Source organism: Penicillium samsonianum (genome assembly GCF_028829775.1).
Source record: "Penicillium samsonianum strain IBT 33392 chromosome Unknown utg000005l_segment0_segment0, whole genome shotgun sequence".
Classification (NCBI taxonomy): domain Eukaryota; kingdom Fungi; phylum Ascomycota; class Eurotiomycetes; order Eurotiales; family Aspergillaceae; genus Penicillium; species Penicillium samsonianum.
In genome coordinates, this window is record NW_026643263.1 from 1 (window position 1) to 17,619 (window position 17,619).

Here is a 17,619-nt window from a genome sequence, read left to right on the forward strand (position 1 = left end):
AACCCTAAACCCTAAACCCTAAACCCTAAACCCTAAACCCTAAACCCTAAACCCTAAACCCTAAACCCCCTAAGATCCTCCAGCTCCCCGCAAATCACGAATGTTAGAAAACTACATTCTGCTAGTATGGCCTCACAAGCTCAAAATATCTATGATAATTCCGCTTTTTTCTTGGCTTACGGAACACTTCCTCGTTCGCAACATGGTCTACCAGCCGCGCCAGAATGGCCTGAGCTTCGACACATGGTAATCGACAGCAAATTGCCTTCGAGCAATTTGGCTCAGAGCCTAGAAGGACAGCGTGTTCTTGATTTAGGTTGCGGGTATGGTTGGTTCGCGCGATGGGCCCGGGACAATGGCGCTGCTTACGTCAAAGCAGTGGATATTTCCCACAAAATGATTTGTCGAGCAAAGCAATTCGAAACCGATATCAAGGAGAGTCCCTCTCATCTCGACTCGAGTTCTATCGAGGAAATCACCTTCGAAACAGGAGACATTGAGTCAATTACCTTTAGCGATAACCGAGAAATGGGGTCTTATAACCTTGTTTATAGTTCTCTAACATTCCATTATGTTGAGGATTTGGCAAGGCTGTATCGAGAGATCCATTGCTCTCTTCGACAACGCGGAAAACTTGTGTTTTCGGTCGAGCACCCTATATGTTCGGCGCCTATTCGCCCAGGACCAAGCTGGAAAACCCTCCAAGAAAACGACCAGGAACGGAAGATATGGCCATTGAATTGCTATAGTGACGAAGGGTGGCGGGTGACGAGCTGGCTCGGAGTTGGCGGTATTAGGAAATACCATCGAACTGTGGAAACATACGTGAATCTCCTCTTGGAGAGCGGCTTCACCTTGACTGGTTTCAAAGATTGGGCTCCCTCAGTAGAGGACGTGGCTAAGCACCCCGAGTGGACGGATGAGAGACATCGCCCTTATTTCTTGATTATCTCGGCAGAGAAAAACTGAAAATCTGTATATAAGCAGAACCATCTCTGGCATGCACATCCCGCTATAAGTGCCTGCGCACATTCTTGATCTACATTTGTCTTGATCTATATTCGCTGCTTTCAGATTGCGTCGGCCTTCTGCGGCGTGCTATGTGACTGGCTTGGTATCAGTTTCGGAGTAAATTATAGGTTTGAGATGTTTTGGTGGCCGTCGGAATACAGGAGATAGCCGACGAAGAGAGAGAAGTTGATTAGGAAACGCTGCACGGTCTTCTTCTAACCTTGAATCTATCCTTAAGGGTACACTCTGTCTAGCCTCTAGTTCGATTGAAAAAGGTGACTAAACCAGTGTGACTGATCTGTAAGCTACTAGTAAACCCTTCTCCGTACCATAGATTTCTACCTTCAGTAAATCATAGCTTTAGCGGGTATTAACATTAAGTCCAGTAATTTCTGGGAGTATATTGATATATATCTTGCCCTAATCCTCATCGGGCTGCTCTATATATAACCCCTGCTTATTCGGATTTCATTCAAAGAGTCATTGTAAAGTACTGCAAATCTCCAAGGAATCTGACAGAATGTTCTAGGCAGGTTGAAGACCTGGCGATCTGGGTTAAAACACCATTTCCCCCCACCAAATGACCTCTTTTAGACGGGTGCTAGAGAAATCGATACCATGCGCACTGCGGACAGGGCGTGCTCGGCTATGGCCAGCATTGAATTACTCAGCCGGCTCCGCCGTGGTCTGAAGAGCCTTGTGATGTTCCTGTCCATCTAAATCTCAGATACACGCCTCATCCTGAAGCCGAGTATTTTTGGAAATTCAGTAAAGTTCTTCGATGCATGTTCACGTAAGGGATCACGAAAGCTTTCGTCGAAATTGGTCTCTTCAAGTGCATCCACGGCGAGACCTGCCTGAAAGAACGGTGCAAAGAGCTGGTTTAAAGGCCGATGGAACAGGTACTACCGCGCGTTATTAGACTTGTTATTCCCTAACGGGACAGGAAGGGTTTCTGGTCACCTACCGGCGACTCGGTTTCCCCTCCAAAAACCAATTGCCTTGCGGGAGGAACATTCAAGTATTTGCTTATAACGATGGAGCGGTCGACAATTCGCTGGCCAGTCTCTGGTTCCTCATGGATTACTATCTGCCGAGCTGCTCCAGATGTGAAAAATAGCGGATGAAGCAAAGTAGCAACGAAGCTAGGAGATAGCTATTAGTTTGTACAAGCATTCAGAATCATGTTTGACGGAGGCAAAAAAGCTCAACGCTTACCAACCGTTCGGTTTGAGCAGTAGTCTTAGAGATCTTGCCAATGGCCCCAGATCCTGAATGTCCATGAGAGCCATATTCATTGTGACTACATCGAAACCGTCATCCTATTCAAGAGGTGCGTTAACATGAGAGGGGCAAGAAGTCTCTGTACAAGTCAGGTCGTGAACTGACCATGAGACAAGTATCGATCGCCATGAAAGTATCCCAAGATGACTGCTTTGTGACGTCGAGGCGGTTGAAGGAAATCCTATTTCCATATTGGGAAGTGTCCGTTCGCGCCTTTGCACGGTCTATCATCGATACTGCGCCGTCGGTTGCGATGACGGAAGCAGCTTTCTGAGCTAACCAGCGAGCCACAAGACCATTTCCCGTTGCTAGGTCTATAGCACGGCATCCTTCTAATCTACCAATCAGCTTCTCCAAAATGGGAAGTTCTAGAAAGCGGAAATAGTCATTTCCTTCGTCCCCCATTCCTTCATCCCAAGAATGGGCAAAATTCTCCCAGGATGCCAGTGGAAAATCGTTTGAAGCCATATCCAGCAAAAATTCAGATATTCGGGCAAGTAAAAGAGTGTAGACCACTTGTATGATGCGGCTCGATGGTGTTTTGGTTACGAGAAACACCTCCTTGGCAAATATGACTCATATAATTACGACTTACTGGTCTTAAATAGGGGGTTCAACTTTTGGAAACTTATTCGGTTATTTACGTCTGTCACTGTCACCTACCTCCAATAACTGCTAATAGTATAGGTAATTTATTAGGATAAAGGTGTATCCCATTATTTATAATATTGAGTATGTAGTATTCATAGTAGGTTTATTAATTCGACCGGTAGAGAGTATATTGCGAGTGAATTTGTAGGTTCAGGATGTTTTGTAGCCAAATATATATTTAACTCACTGCGGTCGCATCACTATTTCTATGTATCTTGGATCACAATTTCAATTCCATCCAGACTCAACAGTTTACTATTTTTATTCAGTTTTATTCTAACTGAATCCATTTATTATATATCCCTCTGCTCAAATAATATAAATACGTAGTATTATAGGATATTTACGTAGCTAACACATTGTGAAATTATGGAAATTTCATGAGAATGAAGTTATTCTTAGTAAGCGGCCCATGGGCGGCCATCAAATGCCCATGGGCCGACAGTCAAACGGCCCGCCCGCCCATGGGAAGTAGCCCAATGCGGGGCCCATGGGCCGTGGCGAGGTCTACACATCACGTTTCAACCAAAAGGGAAAGAACTGTTAATATTCTTTCATTACAACAATTTTTGCACGGCCACTGTGAGCACATGGCTTCAATAACTTGACTTTCCATCACGTTTGAGGATATATTGGTTTTCAAGGTGTTCAGAAAATGCTGTTACAATTGGACAGGTCAATTACATCCTTTTTCATAGCTGTCATTTTGATTTTACCTATGGGAAATATTAGTTGTATGGAGAATTAGTTGTATGGAGAATGGAAGATATCTCAGAGCCATCGTTACAGTGCGTTGGTTGAAAAACAGCTGGGAGCGTCTCCAGAGTACCAAGCACCGGATAGCATGATGGACACATCGTATGGGTCAATTCTCAAGCTGGTGCGTTAACAATTTTGTTCCTTGGGGGTATTGTGAGCTGGGCGCCTAGCTGCCAAGGTTCATGGCAGTTTGCAGAAAAATGGGGCGGATTTATACAAAGTCCGACCGACTTAGGAAACGGTCCGACGTTTTTGAAGGAGAAATGATATTTCGAATAATCTTGAGAATGGATGAGGCTAAATATGAGGTTGCTTCCTCAGCGGCGACACGGGACCGGGTTGTCCGGCCCTAAGATTGGGGTGTGTGGGAGATACAAATTCACTCAGAGGATGTTGTCCCATCGCCCTTGCGTACCGACCAAGCGCCATCAACGGAAAGTAGTGAGGGTAAAGTGAGTATCTGATATAGAAATGGTTCGGGAACCCGGTCCCGGTAAAATATTCCTCATGCCATGTCGCCCCTTGAAGGCCGGCCTTCGTCTGTGTTCGCAACAGATACTCTACCCCCTTGCTGACCACTCTTGTCGACGGTGGTAAGTAGGGGATCAGGCCCATAAGGGCCCAAGCTGTTTGTGATGCCGTTGATGGACCGGAGCCAGCTCGCAGAGGATCCTTATAGGAGTGCAGTGTCTCTCCCCAGCCACCGTCCTGGTTTTGTGTCGACTCCAACCATTGTATTGCATTATAAACACCATCATGGATGCTATTATGCGGTGTAAACTGCAGATCCAAGCATGCGAGAGGGTCGTGGTGTGAGCTGATTGGTTCTTTAATATATCGCAGTCGCAGATCGAGCGCCAGGTCGTAGAGCCGCAATCTTCAAATTCTCGAGTGTTTGTGGCAAAAAGACGAGCTGGGGTTCCTTCAGCTGTCCGAGTGGCCCCATTCGTATTGACCTACATTGGCCCTAGAGTTGGGTATGGATGCATTAGCCGTAGTATATGATGTGGGGATGAGGAACTGATGTACTGGCTAGTACTAAACATGTCCAATAGAATCAGATGATTGATTGGGGATGTTAAGATCGGTCTAACGATCTCAGGGGTCTCTTCAACTGAACTTCGGCGTGTTATGACACCGTAATTTCGAGTCTGCCCGTCATACCATACAAATCCTTCGGGGAACTGGGGGAACCATGAATAAGCCTGTCCCGAAGGGTCCTGGTGGTTTTTTGACCACTCCCTCAGTTCGTCGTATGAGCTTATTGCTCCAAAACACACGATACAAACAAAGGCTACACAGCCTCAGGCTTTTCTGCCTTGATGAAGCCGTTGTTCCTTGATTATGATGGTGGAGATGCCTTTACCCGGGTTCCAATGTCTTTACCAAGACCCTGATCGAGCTTCAGCCGTTTTCTTTCAGCCAGCAGCAGAACACGGTTGATCGCCATGTACGTCCATTGTGACCTTCTGCGTCTGAGGTATTGGACCTCTTTGATAGCTGTGACAGCTTGTGATCCAGGATTGCTTGGCGTCGCTAATCACGGTGCTGTATTGTCAATTTATCGAAGCAAAGGAAGGACATGAAAGCTTTTACCACGAGGGCAAACATGGCCTCTTAAATGTTGGATTTGTGTTGTGATATGTGGATAGTTGGATCGATAGATACCACATCCCCGATTGCCACATCTTACTTCTTATGCTCTAGGGTAAAGTTGACCCTGTTTTGCGCCTTGCACAGAGCCCTCAAATGTTGGCTGTGGGGGTAACATCGAAGCATCGACTAGACATCTCGAAGGGGATCTCAACTGCAAAACTATCTACATTGTAACCCAGACCGTTAGAAACTAGATCAGCATAGTTGATCAATCCCTCGCCAACGTGCATTGATCAAATTGATCCGTCTGTCTAGCTGCGGGAGCCACATTTGAGTTCTTACTCTAAATTCAAGGTTTCGGTCAACGTCCGAAATATGGATGGTTGTGCGCCGGGGCCTGAGCCTCGAACTCTAACTCTCATGTCTTAGCATGTTTTACTACTTTTGCTTTCTTCCTTTAGTATTGCTGGCCAAGATGTGCTGGGGGATTGTCCTCGTGGTTAAACTTCGCCTTTTTATGATTGAAAATCAATACAAGATTTATGCTCGAAAGGTGGCTGTACAACATTGAAATAGTTGTTCATTCTTCTGTTGCCTCGAAATTATTATAAATATGCTTTTATCTATGTATCAAGGCGATTGGCCGCGCAGCTTTATGCCTGACCAAAATTATATACACCAAACCCAAGCCACGAAGACTAATCCCCGCTGATGCGCCTTGCTTATGAGCTAAACTCCATCACCGGTCCATTGTAAACCTTTCTCGCACGCACAAAGTAATAGAAAAGACTGAGAACAATTGTACCCAAAGTCCCAACCACACTATAGTTCATCGTTTGAACATTCACCACCCAAGAGGTGGGCCAGAATGTAAAGAAGACAGCAATAGTCATGTAGATCAGAGCCCAGGCATTGATAGCAATGCCCCAGATTCCAGGCAGGTGGAAAGGTCCCCAGACAAGCTTCGCGCCGGCAGTATTGACGACAGCCGAGTCGCTGCTACGAACGGAGCTGATTCCACCCGTGCAGCGACGCCAAAGAAGAAGACTTCCAACAACCATGTATGATAGGTAAAGACCAGAGATAGACATGGAGCAAAGGTCGTTGAATGCGACAGGCGAGCCGATGTTGATGAGGGCGAGAAGACAGGCGATGACGGATGTCGCAAACACAGAATAAAGGGGGATAGCAGTACCCTCAGTGACCTGTTAATTCATGGTGAGTTTAGTGTTCTGATAAGGGTCAATTTATTGTTTTCATACCTTACTCCACACTCGCCAGCCAGGAATGCCTCGGTCTCTAGCGAAAGACCAGAACTGACGGGATGTGGACGCCAACATGCCAACTGATGTTGTGGCACCCATGGTAGTGACGATTGAGCCCATTACGGCAGTTCCAGCAATCGACCCTGTTGCCTGATAGAAAATCGACATAAAAGGGTACCCGGTTGGAGAATCCAAAGCTGAGCCTAGATCGCCGCTGCAGAAAAGCATGGCGATCAACATGCCGAAACCCAAGGATCCATTGATCAATACACTCAACATGATTGAGGTCGGAACTGCAACCGAAGCATTTGTGATCTCTTCGGACATCTAAAAAGAGGATACTTTTGTTAGCTTCTCTATTTCTGACCTCAGATGAGAATGGGGTAGACGCACATGAACCGCTGCATCACCACCGGCGAACGCAAAAATGCAGCCAACAGTTCCGACGAAGAAAGAGAGTCCTTGAGAAGGGAACTCTCCCAAGTTGAGGAACTCTGTAAAAACCTCTTTCGATGTTCCGTGATCCGCCATATAAGTCAGCGGGATAAGAATCGCGAAAAACCCCAGAATATGCAAAATCAGAATCATGCCCTCAAAACGAGGAAGAACTTTTCCTCCGACGCTGTTGATGCCGACAGAGAACACCACGATTGCCCAGAAGAGAAGAGTGCCATGCCAATTTTTGGGCTCGTAGGTATCGTTTGTGAGCACGACCAGGCCTTGAATCAATGTACCAACAAGATAGCAAGATGTAGCGAATGTAGCTTGCCATCCGATCACAGTAAGCCAGCCTGATATTGTGTTAGCACATTGCTGATGCATTTTATCAGTCCCGGTTACTCACCTGTGAGATAGCTCATCAATTTCATACAAGATCGTGGGGCTAGCATGGAGCACCAATGGTACTGTCCTCCCGAGGTTGGAGCCCTATTGACAAGTTAGTCTTCAGTTCGTACAGCGAACTTGCGGGGTATTGCATACATTGATGCCAATTCCGATAGAACCACAAATGTCGCTGCGACACCCGCCCAAACGAAGAGAAATCCATATACTGCTCCAGCTGGACCTCCACTATACCACCATCAGCACCTTTGCATCGACCTCGAGCATATTTCCGTTCCTTACTTCTGATAAGCCTGCAAGAAAAGCCTATTCACATTGTTAGCAATGATCAGGAAGCATTTTCGATGTCCAGGATCACTTACACCACAATACCTTCCCAAGTAATCAAAATTGTACAACTGAAACCCAGCATCGACATCAACCCAAAGTTGCGCTGTTTCACGTTAACCCCGATCACATAGAATATTCCACAACTCATTTACCTTCAAAACGGGACGCTTTCCCATACGCGCCAGATTGGCATCATCAATCTCCTTGCTTGACATATGACCAATCTCCTGCATACCCGGGGACATCTGCTTCGAATACTGAGACGGCATCATGAACGAGTGATTGCTACCGAAAAGGAAGAAGCAAAAAACGAACAGAAGAGCTGAACTTTTTGTCGGAAATTGGCGAAACTAGTGTAATCAATTCTGAACATACTTGCATGTGGTTGGGGGGCATCTCTATGCGCTAATGCGGGTACGAGCAGGGGGTATGAAGACCCACCAGACACGAATAATACATTCCGTTTCAATCATAAAGTCGACACTTGATTACACTTTGTTGTCGTAGTTCTGTGCCTTTTCTATGCGCTTTTTTTCAGGCCTTCTTAACGTTCCTTCGAGTCTCTTCCCAATCTTTAAACGTCAATTTAGAGCGGCTAATTATGCCCCAATATCGTTGTAGCTCCAGGGCGGCTGTTTTGTGGCGTGACTAATCGGCACAATTACTAGTTTCACCACGGTGTTCCGACACGATGCAACATAATAACGTGGCGAAAGCCAAATGGGGAATGCCAAGGAGAACAATGTAGTTATACTTTAGAAATGAAAGTAATTCTCTACTGTACTTCGGCCCCAAGCCCTGGCTTCCGGGGGCCGGACGGCCAGACCAAGCGCTAAAGTGGCACTAAATCCTGGCCCCCGTTAGCGTGGTGGGGATGATCCCTGCGCTTTATCCAATTGTTTTGAATTTCTGCTTCTGGAACATAGTTAGCTTCTGGGTATTGTTTGTGATTTTGAGTTTTTAGTCTGAAATATAAAATTATGTACAATATTGTACAAAAACAAACGAACGGTGGATCAAAAGATTGCTGATCCACGTTTCAAAATCCATAGTTCTAGCCCTTTTTGTTCAATCTCGCAATCCTTGAGTTACAGTCCAGGTCCTGGTCTCCATAATTATGTTAGAGTGACTAGACTGGCTTTCGGTGTCGTCGTCCGGCGCCGATGTGACTACAGTCCGATGGGTATTTTCCCGAGGCAACGAGACTAGCTCGTGGGTATCGCTTCGAGTGTCTTGGGTTCGACGGGACTTGAACGTGCTCACGCCATAGGTCTTGTGCTTGCTGCCGAAGCCGTCGGAGCTCGACATTCCAAGACCCATTCCTGATGACCGGAGATTGTCTAGGAAGGGCTTGAACTGGGGAGAACATGCGGTGACGATACTCAAGCCTTGGGCCATTTGTGTGGAGACTGCGACGGTCCAGGTGTCGAATGTGTAATCGGAAGATGAGGAAGTATGACTGGCGTAAGCAAGTTGGCAGATAATTGCGATAATGACCCTGCAAACAAGCCTGTTGTTAGTAGAATCTTTGTAGGAGGCATGATTCGTCGCATACACAACTCTGATCAAGAACACACTGGATAGACCGGCCTTTCTGCTCAAGTCTGTCTGAATGCGAACGATAACCAACAGGGCCTGGGCTATAATTCCACTTTCCGACAACATATTCGTGACGCCGAGATAATTCCACCAGGCAGTCTGTAATACCGTTAGCAAGGTCTCAATATCTGCAACGAAATGTTCCCATACTCGGTCAAAGCAAGTCCCATTGAGATAGTTCCATGTCTGCGGTAAATGGCACTGAAAAGAGGCAGTAAATATGCTGGCAATAGCCCATATCCCGATGAACGCTCCCAAGGTAAGCGCGACGCGGCGATCCAAGGATGCGGGGGTCAAGTTGCGGATAAAGATCAAGAGCGAGAGCTTGGAGCAGGCAATACTGGCGATGTACAGAATCGTTGCGGCGTATTCGGCCTGTATTCATTCCAAATTAGCATTGGTTGCGCTTTGGCCAGAGCATAGCTCATCCACACCTTCATCATACTCTCAATCATGAAGTCAGGCAACATATCTCGATGCTGTCCAAGCCCATTGGAAGTCGCCAGTGAGACTGCGATAGACTGCGCAATGCAGAGAACCATCGAAGCCGCAGCAAAGCCATCATCAATCGTAAACTTGCGAAAGAAGAAATACTTCGTCCCCAAACGAGTCAAGACGCTCAAAATGGCCGTCACCAGCATAAACCAAGTCAATACATTGATCGCAGGAGTCCATGTGTTTTTCAGTTCCGGGTGCATGATGTCGACAATCAAAGATTCGAAACGCTGTGCGCAGTTATCGCATATCGTAAGATTTTCTCAGCTCACCCGGATCCAAAAATCAGAGGTAGCTCCAAACACCGTAAAAGCCCAACTCCGGACCTGAACAAAAACGCCATGTTCTAAAACATTATTCGTTGTTTGGTAAAGCCAAAGCGCCACACCCCATGGATTGTCACAAATCGAACAGGGGGCGAAAACCTTGATCAATATGCGAGTTGTGTGACTTGTTTGAGACTAACTACCCACTGAGGGGGCCAGATCGCAGGTTCATGAAGTTGCGCATGAGGAAACACCAATGGGGCGATGCGCGATTTTCTTAGGGCAGTCAACCCCCCTGCTCGTACCCCTGCTAGTTAGACGTAACTATACAATGATCCGGGTCGTTTTGTTCATTTTTCCTGAACAATTTCTTTCCATTTAGATTTTCTCCTTGATCTATTGGGACATTATTATTAAAATATTAATTTAGTCCCATTATTCTCTAGAAGAGTTTGAGATAGTCACATTATTGTTGTTATGTTGCATTCGCCGGGGCCACGGCAAGCCGTAAAGCTCCGTGGTTAGAAAACGGAATTTAGCGACTGGATAGTCCAATACAATTGGTTGTATATTTTAGTAGGGATACATTCTGCAGAATATGCAGGTCTAATAACTAACAATGTCCTTCATGCAAAATTTTAATATAAAGATCATAATGCCGACCAATCATATATGTATTGTTCAGTGCACTTAATCCCGGTGTAGTGATCAAACGACGTAAGAGAATTTCTGTAAGGAAATGGTGAAACTGATTTCGATCCATCCTGTATGAAAAAGCCTGTACATGAATTAATGAGAAGCTCTCGTGAAGGTTTGAGAAGGATTCTCCGCGCTGAGCACGGCTTCTATTAATTATTATGGAGAACTATTACTGTATAAGCCACCAAGGTACGAGGCGGTTGGACCTGGAAAATATGGCATAAATTAAGCTAGGCACGGGTGAAAATAAATTTTAGCTGTAGATTTGGGGGGTGTCTGGGTATTAGGAAAAATGCGCCTGATTTGATGTGGAGACTGCTATCTACCCAATCATATTCAATAAACACCCTACTTCTTTAAAAACACAATGAATTAATTATAATTATAATTTTCTTTTCAACCCTCGCATTTCTGAGACAACCGATTGTTTAATCAACAACTGCAAGTTTGCTTGCCGTTGACCCTCATCTTTCACCACTATGGGCCTTGTACTACTCGTCGACGATGTCTTACAGACTATGTGTTTATTCTCGTTTATTCTACTGATTGTCGTGGAAAGCATCGTTGATGTTGATTGTGCTTTCGGTCAACTCCCAAATAACCGTTGGTTGCATGTTATTGTTCATCAACGTCATGTCTCTTCAAACAGGGTCTTTGCGCTTTGCCCGCGTTTTAATTTGCATTCCAAATATTAATTACCCAGACCAGATCCCGCTTTTTTATCTCGCGAGTGAGACCCTCACATTTCTGGGATCATATTCGATCCCAGGATCCATGGCATGGTTCCTAGGCACGCTCTTGCCCGCTCCCAGGAGGAATGGTCATGGTCCCAGAGGACCTATAGCTCCGGGGAACGAGAGGTGGTACCCTGGGAGCGTTGGTTACTACTTCTGGGAGCAATCAATAGCGTGCCTGGGAGCATGGAATCTGGGATCAGATATTATCTGGCACTGATTTAGACCTCCCTGAATTCTGAGATCAAGAAGGCGAGCCGAACGTCACCCTGTAGGAGTCGTAAGAACATATATGTACTTCGTCCTGAAACTTGTATAGAAATATGTTGGGTGCCTGGTTCTGCCTCAGGCAGCAGTCCCCACATGGGACAGATCCCCATAGTAGTAGATAGCCAGATAGCTCTCTCTCTCTCTCTCTCTTCTTCCTCTCCGTCCCTTTTGCTCCCAGTTGAATCTACTGCTCTGTTTCTCCATCTCTGGATCATCACATCGTAGATTCTCCATCAGGTTATGAGCGCCTTTCTTTTTGCTAGCTGGACCACTAGCACCCTCTTCCTTTGACGCTTCCTGGACCCACTTCCCGGCGATTACCCGCACTTTGCAGGATTTTCACCAATCGGATCACGATCCACATTCCTTCGAAGCCTCACGAAATATAGCCCGATCGATCCCATCATGACCGATACGGAGCTCGGGGATGGCAACCCCACACAACAGCCTCAGTTCTTGCCCATATATAGTGGTAACAACACCGGTACGTCGAACCTAGCGACTAACAATAACAATCAGTCAAACCTGTCTGATGAATTCGATGAAAACGATGACGAAATCACTTAAGGTGATGACTTGCCTAAAGCGACTCCCACTAAGATGATGAAGATAAAAGAGCTTGAATATGACTCGAAGAACCCCCGTGGATGGGCTATTCTAGTGGAATACGCTCTCGCTCCTCTATGTCTAGAGAAGGTTATCGAAAGCAGCATCTAGCGCCCCGTTAAGGGACACCCCAAATACACCAGATGGGTCTACTGGTCTCGTATGGTTGCTAGCTGGATATACACCTAGATTGACGAAACACTCTAAGAAAGGATCCAGAATATGGCACACCGTCCCTAGTATGCAGATGATATGATGGACGAGCTTATAACGATGGTTTAGGGTAGTGACAAAGCAGACAATACGATCAATAAAATCATGAAGTTCGATAAAATACGACGATCGAGTTTCAATACCGCCAAAGAATATATCACCGAATACTAAAAGTAGTACCACGTACTTACTAGATTCAAAATCGTACCTTACCCTTTCTATACTCTCACTTAGGTGCTTAAACAACTTGAGAAAGAGATGCTAAAAGTGCAATTCATTATTAAGGAGATCGGTAACACCGAACCGAAGAAGATTAACCTCGATAAGATGGAACAATATTGTAAGAACCTACAAACCGTCGCCGAGCGAGACACCGGATCCATCAATACTACTCAGTCAGCTAGCCGTAGTGGCAGAGGAAATAACCGTGGTCGCGGAAGTCGTAGCGGAAATCGAGGTGGTTGTGGAGGATATAGCAACGACAATGCTAATTAAGAAAAAGATAATAAAAGTTAAGATAACACCACTTCCAACGACAATAAGAAGAAGAAGAACTTCCGTAACCAGCCCCCTACTAGTAAAGACATATATGAATACGCTAAAGAGCGGCGCAACGGCATATAAAAGGATGATAGTGGTATATATGGATACTGTGGCTTTAGCCCTCACGCTGCTAGGAACTGTGTATACCTCTCACTAAATCCACCTTCTTCCTAGATTAGTAGTTCTAATGTGTGGAACTATTTAATTACGTCGAAGAATAAAGGATAAAGTAGTATAGCTATAGCTGCTATAGCACGCTTAGTTAATAGGCTAAATGACTGGCTTCTTGACACTAGCTCAGATAAGACACTAACCTACGATTTTGACGACTTCTATACGTACGAACTGGACTATCCCAGCACTACGTATGCATATAGAGACTATTCCGGAAAGAGAGTGGTCACACTGGGATATAGAGAGGTACTTGTTAAAGCTGGACTAGAAGATGGATCAACCTACACCTTCCTAACCACTAGTTACTATAGTCCTAGTGGTAATGGCAAGCTATTTGGTATATAGAAATTGCTAGAAGAGTAAGACATTTTATACGACACCCGCACAAAATAGCTCACTAACGGTAACGGCGTAGTTATTAGATATGCTGATACGTCTACTGGCGTCCTATACTTGATTGGACCCGATGAAGACCGTGCTATCACCGATCAAGATCTGTTCTACGACTCAGATAATAATTCAATCGAGGAATGCGGCTTTGTCAACAAAGTGACTATATATAAGATCCACCGACGTCTCGGTTATACTAGTAAAGCAAAGGTTATCTCCACCTTGAAGCATACTAAGTAGCTTGGTAACGATGAACAATACGGCACTGAGCACTTTGACTATAAAGCCTGTTTCTAGGGCAAGTCCAAACTGAAGATATCCCGTGAACCCTAATTCAGAGTTTAAGACGCTGGCTGGAAATTCTATATTGATACCTAGCTAATGAAGCCCACCGGTCCAAACGGTGAGAACTACTAGATACCAATTCTTAACGATGCTACTCGGCTTAATAAGGGTCCCACTCTTACAAACAAGGGTGAAGCTTTTTATAAGCTAGTTGAATACTATGAGCGCGTCAAACTACGCACCGGCCGCTACCCTAGCATTACACGCCTAGATAGTGGATCGGAATTCATAACTTTTCGTGAGTGGGGAACAAAGCGTGGTATGATTTTTGAAATCACCCCCCCTTATATAGCTAAGCCAAATGGCGCTATTAAGCGCTATAGCGGATATATCAATGACATCCAGCGTACGATGATTATCGACGTTAAACTGCTAGATAAGGAGAAGCTCTAGCCACTTGTAGTTGGAGCCGCTATCTACACTACCAACCGCCTAGTCAATCCGAAGACTAGCATTTCTCCGCTAACACACTAGAGATAAGAGCTCAATATTGAAAATCCTAAGCCTTCTCTAAAGCATTTGCGTGCTTGGGGATCAACTGTGTATGTCTATATCCTAAAGCCTAAGCGAGTATAGGCCAGGAAGTCAGCGCCTAGAGCCTAGAAAGGAGTACTTATTGGCTATAAGGGGGATAATGGCCATATATTCAAGGTGTGGAATCCTGACACTAAGAAGCTCACTATATCTCGCGATGTTAGCTTTCCCTAGCTAGGTGACAATGAAGATAATAACCTAGGTGCTAGCACAATCATTCAACTAAAGCCAACTAGCCCCCCTAGAGATAGTGATAACACCATTGAACTCCCTACTACTCTAGTAGAGAGTAAGCAACAGCCACAGAAAGAGATCGTCACTATTTATCAGCAAGCTCCAGTTACACCTTCTACAATTCAACTTCTAACAATCTATAGCAGTGTCTCCACAATGCTAGAAACACTAAAGATCGCTCGTTAACAACGGCTTCTTTATGCTCCCGCTCTAGTGAGACGAGGTAGTTCTTTCAGCTAGAGACTTCAAGATATTAGGGAGAGACCGCCTACTGCTAGATCTCAACCTACTACAAGTTTTCAAACCGCTACAAGATCTCAACCTACTACACCAAGAATCACTAAGATCGTTTAAGAAAATACACTTCCAGACCGTCTCCAGACGATTGAAGAAGAGCCTATTTCTACTCCAGCTACCTAGCGAGTTAAACAAACCACTCGGGAAGCCAAGAAGGCTGATTTTGAAAGAAGACTTAGAGAACTGTCTACACGGATAGATAACATACAAACTAGCATACAAGATATTCATAAATATACTAATTTAATTGAACAAAGCATCGCTAGAGAGACAGCAAGCACTTGGGAGGATACCCTATCCCTAGAACAATAGAGAGCTGAGTATCACTACCCTTTCTCTTCTCCAATTCAGTAAGAAACAATATAGCAAGCATTTATAGAGCAAGCTCCAACCGAGCAAGCTCCAGCTAAACAAGCTCCAACTAAACGAGCTATAACTAAGCAACCTCATATATAGCAAACTATGGCGTCACCAAGTCGTGAGATCACCCTAGTAACTACTAGATCGTAGATATCACCTAGTCGTGAGATTATCTCGATTTCTTCCTCTCCGGATCTAACTAGCGCACTATCCCTACCCCCACCCCGTCGTTCGAAACGAGCTAACATTGGCGTTCCCCCCGAACGGTACCACGATCCCACACGGAAGCTTCTCGCTATCGAAAAGAGAGCTGCTAAAAGAGCACGATCTATAGAACCAGGTGGTAACAACTTGACGGAGGGGGGAGGATAGGGGTCTACGGGACCTAGTGGAACTGGTAGCTCAATGGCTGTTATACCAGACGATCTAAAGACAGACAATTTAAAGACAACTAAAGTCGATATCAACATACCATTTATATATAATAGTAAACCGCTACTCGCCAAAGATATCGATCTTCCTACAACCTATAAGTAAGCTTAGAAATCACCTTTCTAGCCTTAATGGAAAGAAGTAATGGAGTAACAGCTGGAGGATTTACACGTTAAACGTACCTAGACTCTCACTTTGAAACCACGTAAGGCTAAGGTGCTTCCTAGCTAGTGGAGACTGACTGTTAAAACGAATATAAGAGACGAAGTCTACGGCTGGAAAGCCCGATGGGTCGTATATGGTAACTTCTAGGAGAAAGGTGACGGCGAAAGCTACGCCCTAGTTGTCTCTGAGATATTGATTAAGATCGTGCTTAGTCTTATTGCTATCTATGGCCTTAAATGGAGGTAGGTTGATTTCACCGCCGCCTATCTCAATGCTTCGAGAGATAACGCTGAAGTTGTCTATATAAGGTAACCCACTAGCTTCGAGTACTCTGATGCTGAAGGAAATTCCAATTAGTGGGTATATATGCTAAACCAGGCGTTATTCGGTCTTCGGGACTCTGTATATTTGTGGAATGAAGATATGGATTGTAAGCTACGCTAGATCGGTTTCCACCCACTTGAAGACGACCCCTATATCTATATTAAAGGCAAGGGCTCCCAGATGACTATTATAATGATCCACGTTGACGATTTTATCATCGCTGCTCCCACTAACGCTGAGATTGAGGAAGTGGTTAAACAACTACGTCAATTTTATGATATGAAAGATCTTAGAGAGCCGAAATAGTATCTCAACTATGCTCTCCACCGTGACTACGCTAATAAAACGATCACTATAACTTAGTTAGTATACGTATAGAAAGTGCTATGTGTGGTAGATATGATAGGCTTTAAGGATACTCCCTTACCTCCTAGCTAGAGAGAGGATGATACTAATGCTTCCACCGTACTCGACGACGATAGCTATGACCACTACTAAAAAGTGGTTGGTATGCTAAACTGGCTAGCTATCAAAATAAGACTAGATATCCGATTTGCTGTCACCAGACTATAATATAGGCTTGCCACACTAACAATTCACGATATGGAAGCAATGCAATATGTTGTTAAATACCTATAGGGAAATGAACACGGCCTCATCTTTGGACGATCAGATGAATTATAGTTCTCGGCATATGCTGATGCTTTATATGCTGACTGGTAAGATAGCAAGTCGACCGAGGGAGTGGTATGGTTCTTTGTAGGATCACCGGTTACTTAGTCCACTAAGAAGCAATCAATTACTACGAACTTAACCACTATCGTAGAGTGGTATGCTCTCGATCAACCATCCCGAGATGCTATGTGGCTGAATAAAATAGCCGACTCTCTATAACTACCGAGGCCAGATACCACCACGATCTACACTGACAACATCAATTCATAACTGCTTCTGTTAAAGAAGGGTGGTAAATCGGCTAATCGCTGGTTGACATTGAGATACTTCTTCGTGAGAGACGCGGTCGCCCAAGGCCATGTCAACATTCACCGAGTTGATACCAAGAGAAATATAGCTGACGGCTTCACCAAAGCACTTGCGAAAGAGCAGTTTAAAACCTTCATTGAGCTGCTTGGAATGATCTAATTCGACAAAGAAAAATGGAGTTTTTATAGTACAAACCAGAATTGATTCTCGCTTATT

General features: G+C 44.9%; 5 protein-coding genes across 5 annotated transcripts; 2 read left to right on the forward strand and 3 right to left on the reverse strand.

Moving 5' to 3' along the window:
- Positions 1-126: 126 nt before the first annotated feature.
- N7471_008894 (class I SAM-dependent methyltransferase) lies at positions 127-969 on the forward strand (the record flags this gene model as incomplete). The annotated part of the gene is made up of 1 exon (XM_057281613.1): positions 127-969. The coding sequence occupies one exon, from the start codon at positions 127-129 to the stop codon at positions 967-969; it is 843 nt and encodes a 280-aa protein (XP_057132496.1).
- A 758-nt stretch (positions 970-1,727) lies between these two features.
- N7471_008895 (class I SAM-dependent DNA methyltransferase) lies at positions 1,728-2,763 on the reverse strand (the record flags this gene model as incomplete). The annotated part of the gene is made up of 4 exons (XM_057281614.1): positions 1,728-1,916; positions 1,979-2,156; positions 2,230-2,333; positions 2,401-2,763. The coding sequence occupies 4 exons, from the start codon at positions 2,761-2,763 to the stop codon at positions 1,728-1,730; spliced, it is 834 nt and encodes a 277-aa protein (XP_057132497.1).
- Positions 2,764-6,023: 3,260 nt separating this feature from the next.
- Positions 6,024-8,008, reverse strand: N7471_008896 (uncharacterized protein; the record flags this gene model as incomplete). The annotated part of the gene is made up of 8 exons (XM_057281615.1): positions 6,024-6,506; positions 6,564-6,893; positions 6,960-7,357; positions 7,411-7,493; positions 7,548-7,637; positions 7,692-7,715; positions 7,772-7,842; positions 7,892-8,008. The coding sequence occupies 8 exons, from the start codon at positions 8,006-8,008 to the stop codon at positions 6,024-6,026; spliced, it is 1,596 nt and encodes a 531-aa protein (XP_057132498.1).
- A 799-nt stretch (positions 8,009-8,807) lies between these two features.
- Positions 8,808-10,036, reverse strand: N7471_008897 (uncharacterized protein; the record flags this gene model as incomplete). Its single annotated transcript, XM_057281616.1, has 4 exons — positions 8,808-9,237; positions 9,295-9,437; positions 9,489-9,713; positions 9,773-10,036. 4 exons carry the CDS (start codon positions 10,034-10,036, stop codon positions 8,808-8,810), a joined length of 1,062 nt encoding a protein of 353 aa, XP_057132499.1.
- Positions 10,037-12,207: 2,171 nt separating this feature from the next.
- On the forward strand, positions 12,208-12,519 carry N7471_008898 (uncharacterized protein; the record flags this gene model as incomplete). The annotated part of the gene is made up of 2 exons (XM_057281617.1): positions 12,208-12,286; positions 12,371-12,519. The coding sequence occupies 2 exons, from the start codon at positions 12,208-12,210 to the stop codon at positions 12,517-12,519; spliced, it is 228 nt and encodes a 75-aa protein (XP_057132500.1).
- Between the last annotated feature and the right edge of the window lie 5,100 nt (positions 12,520-17,619).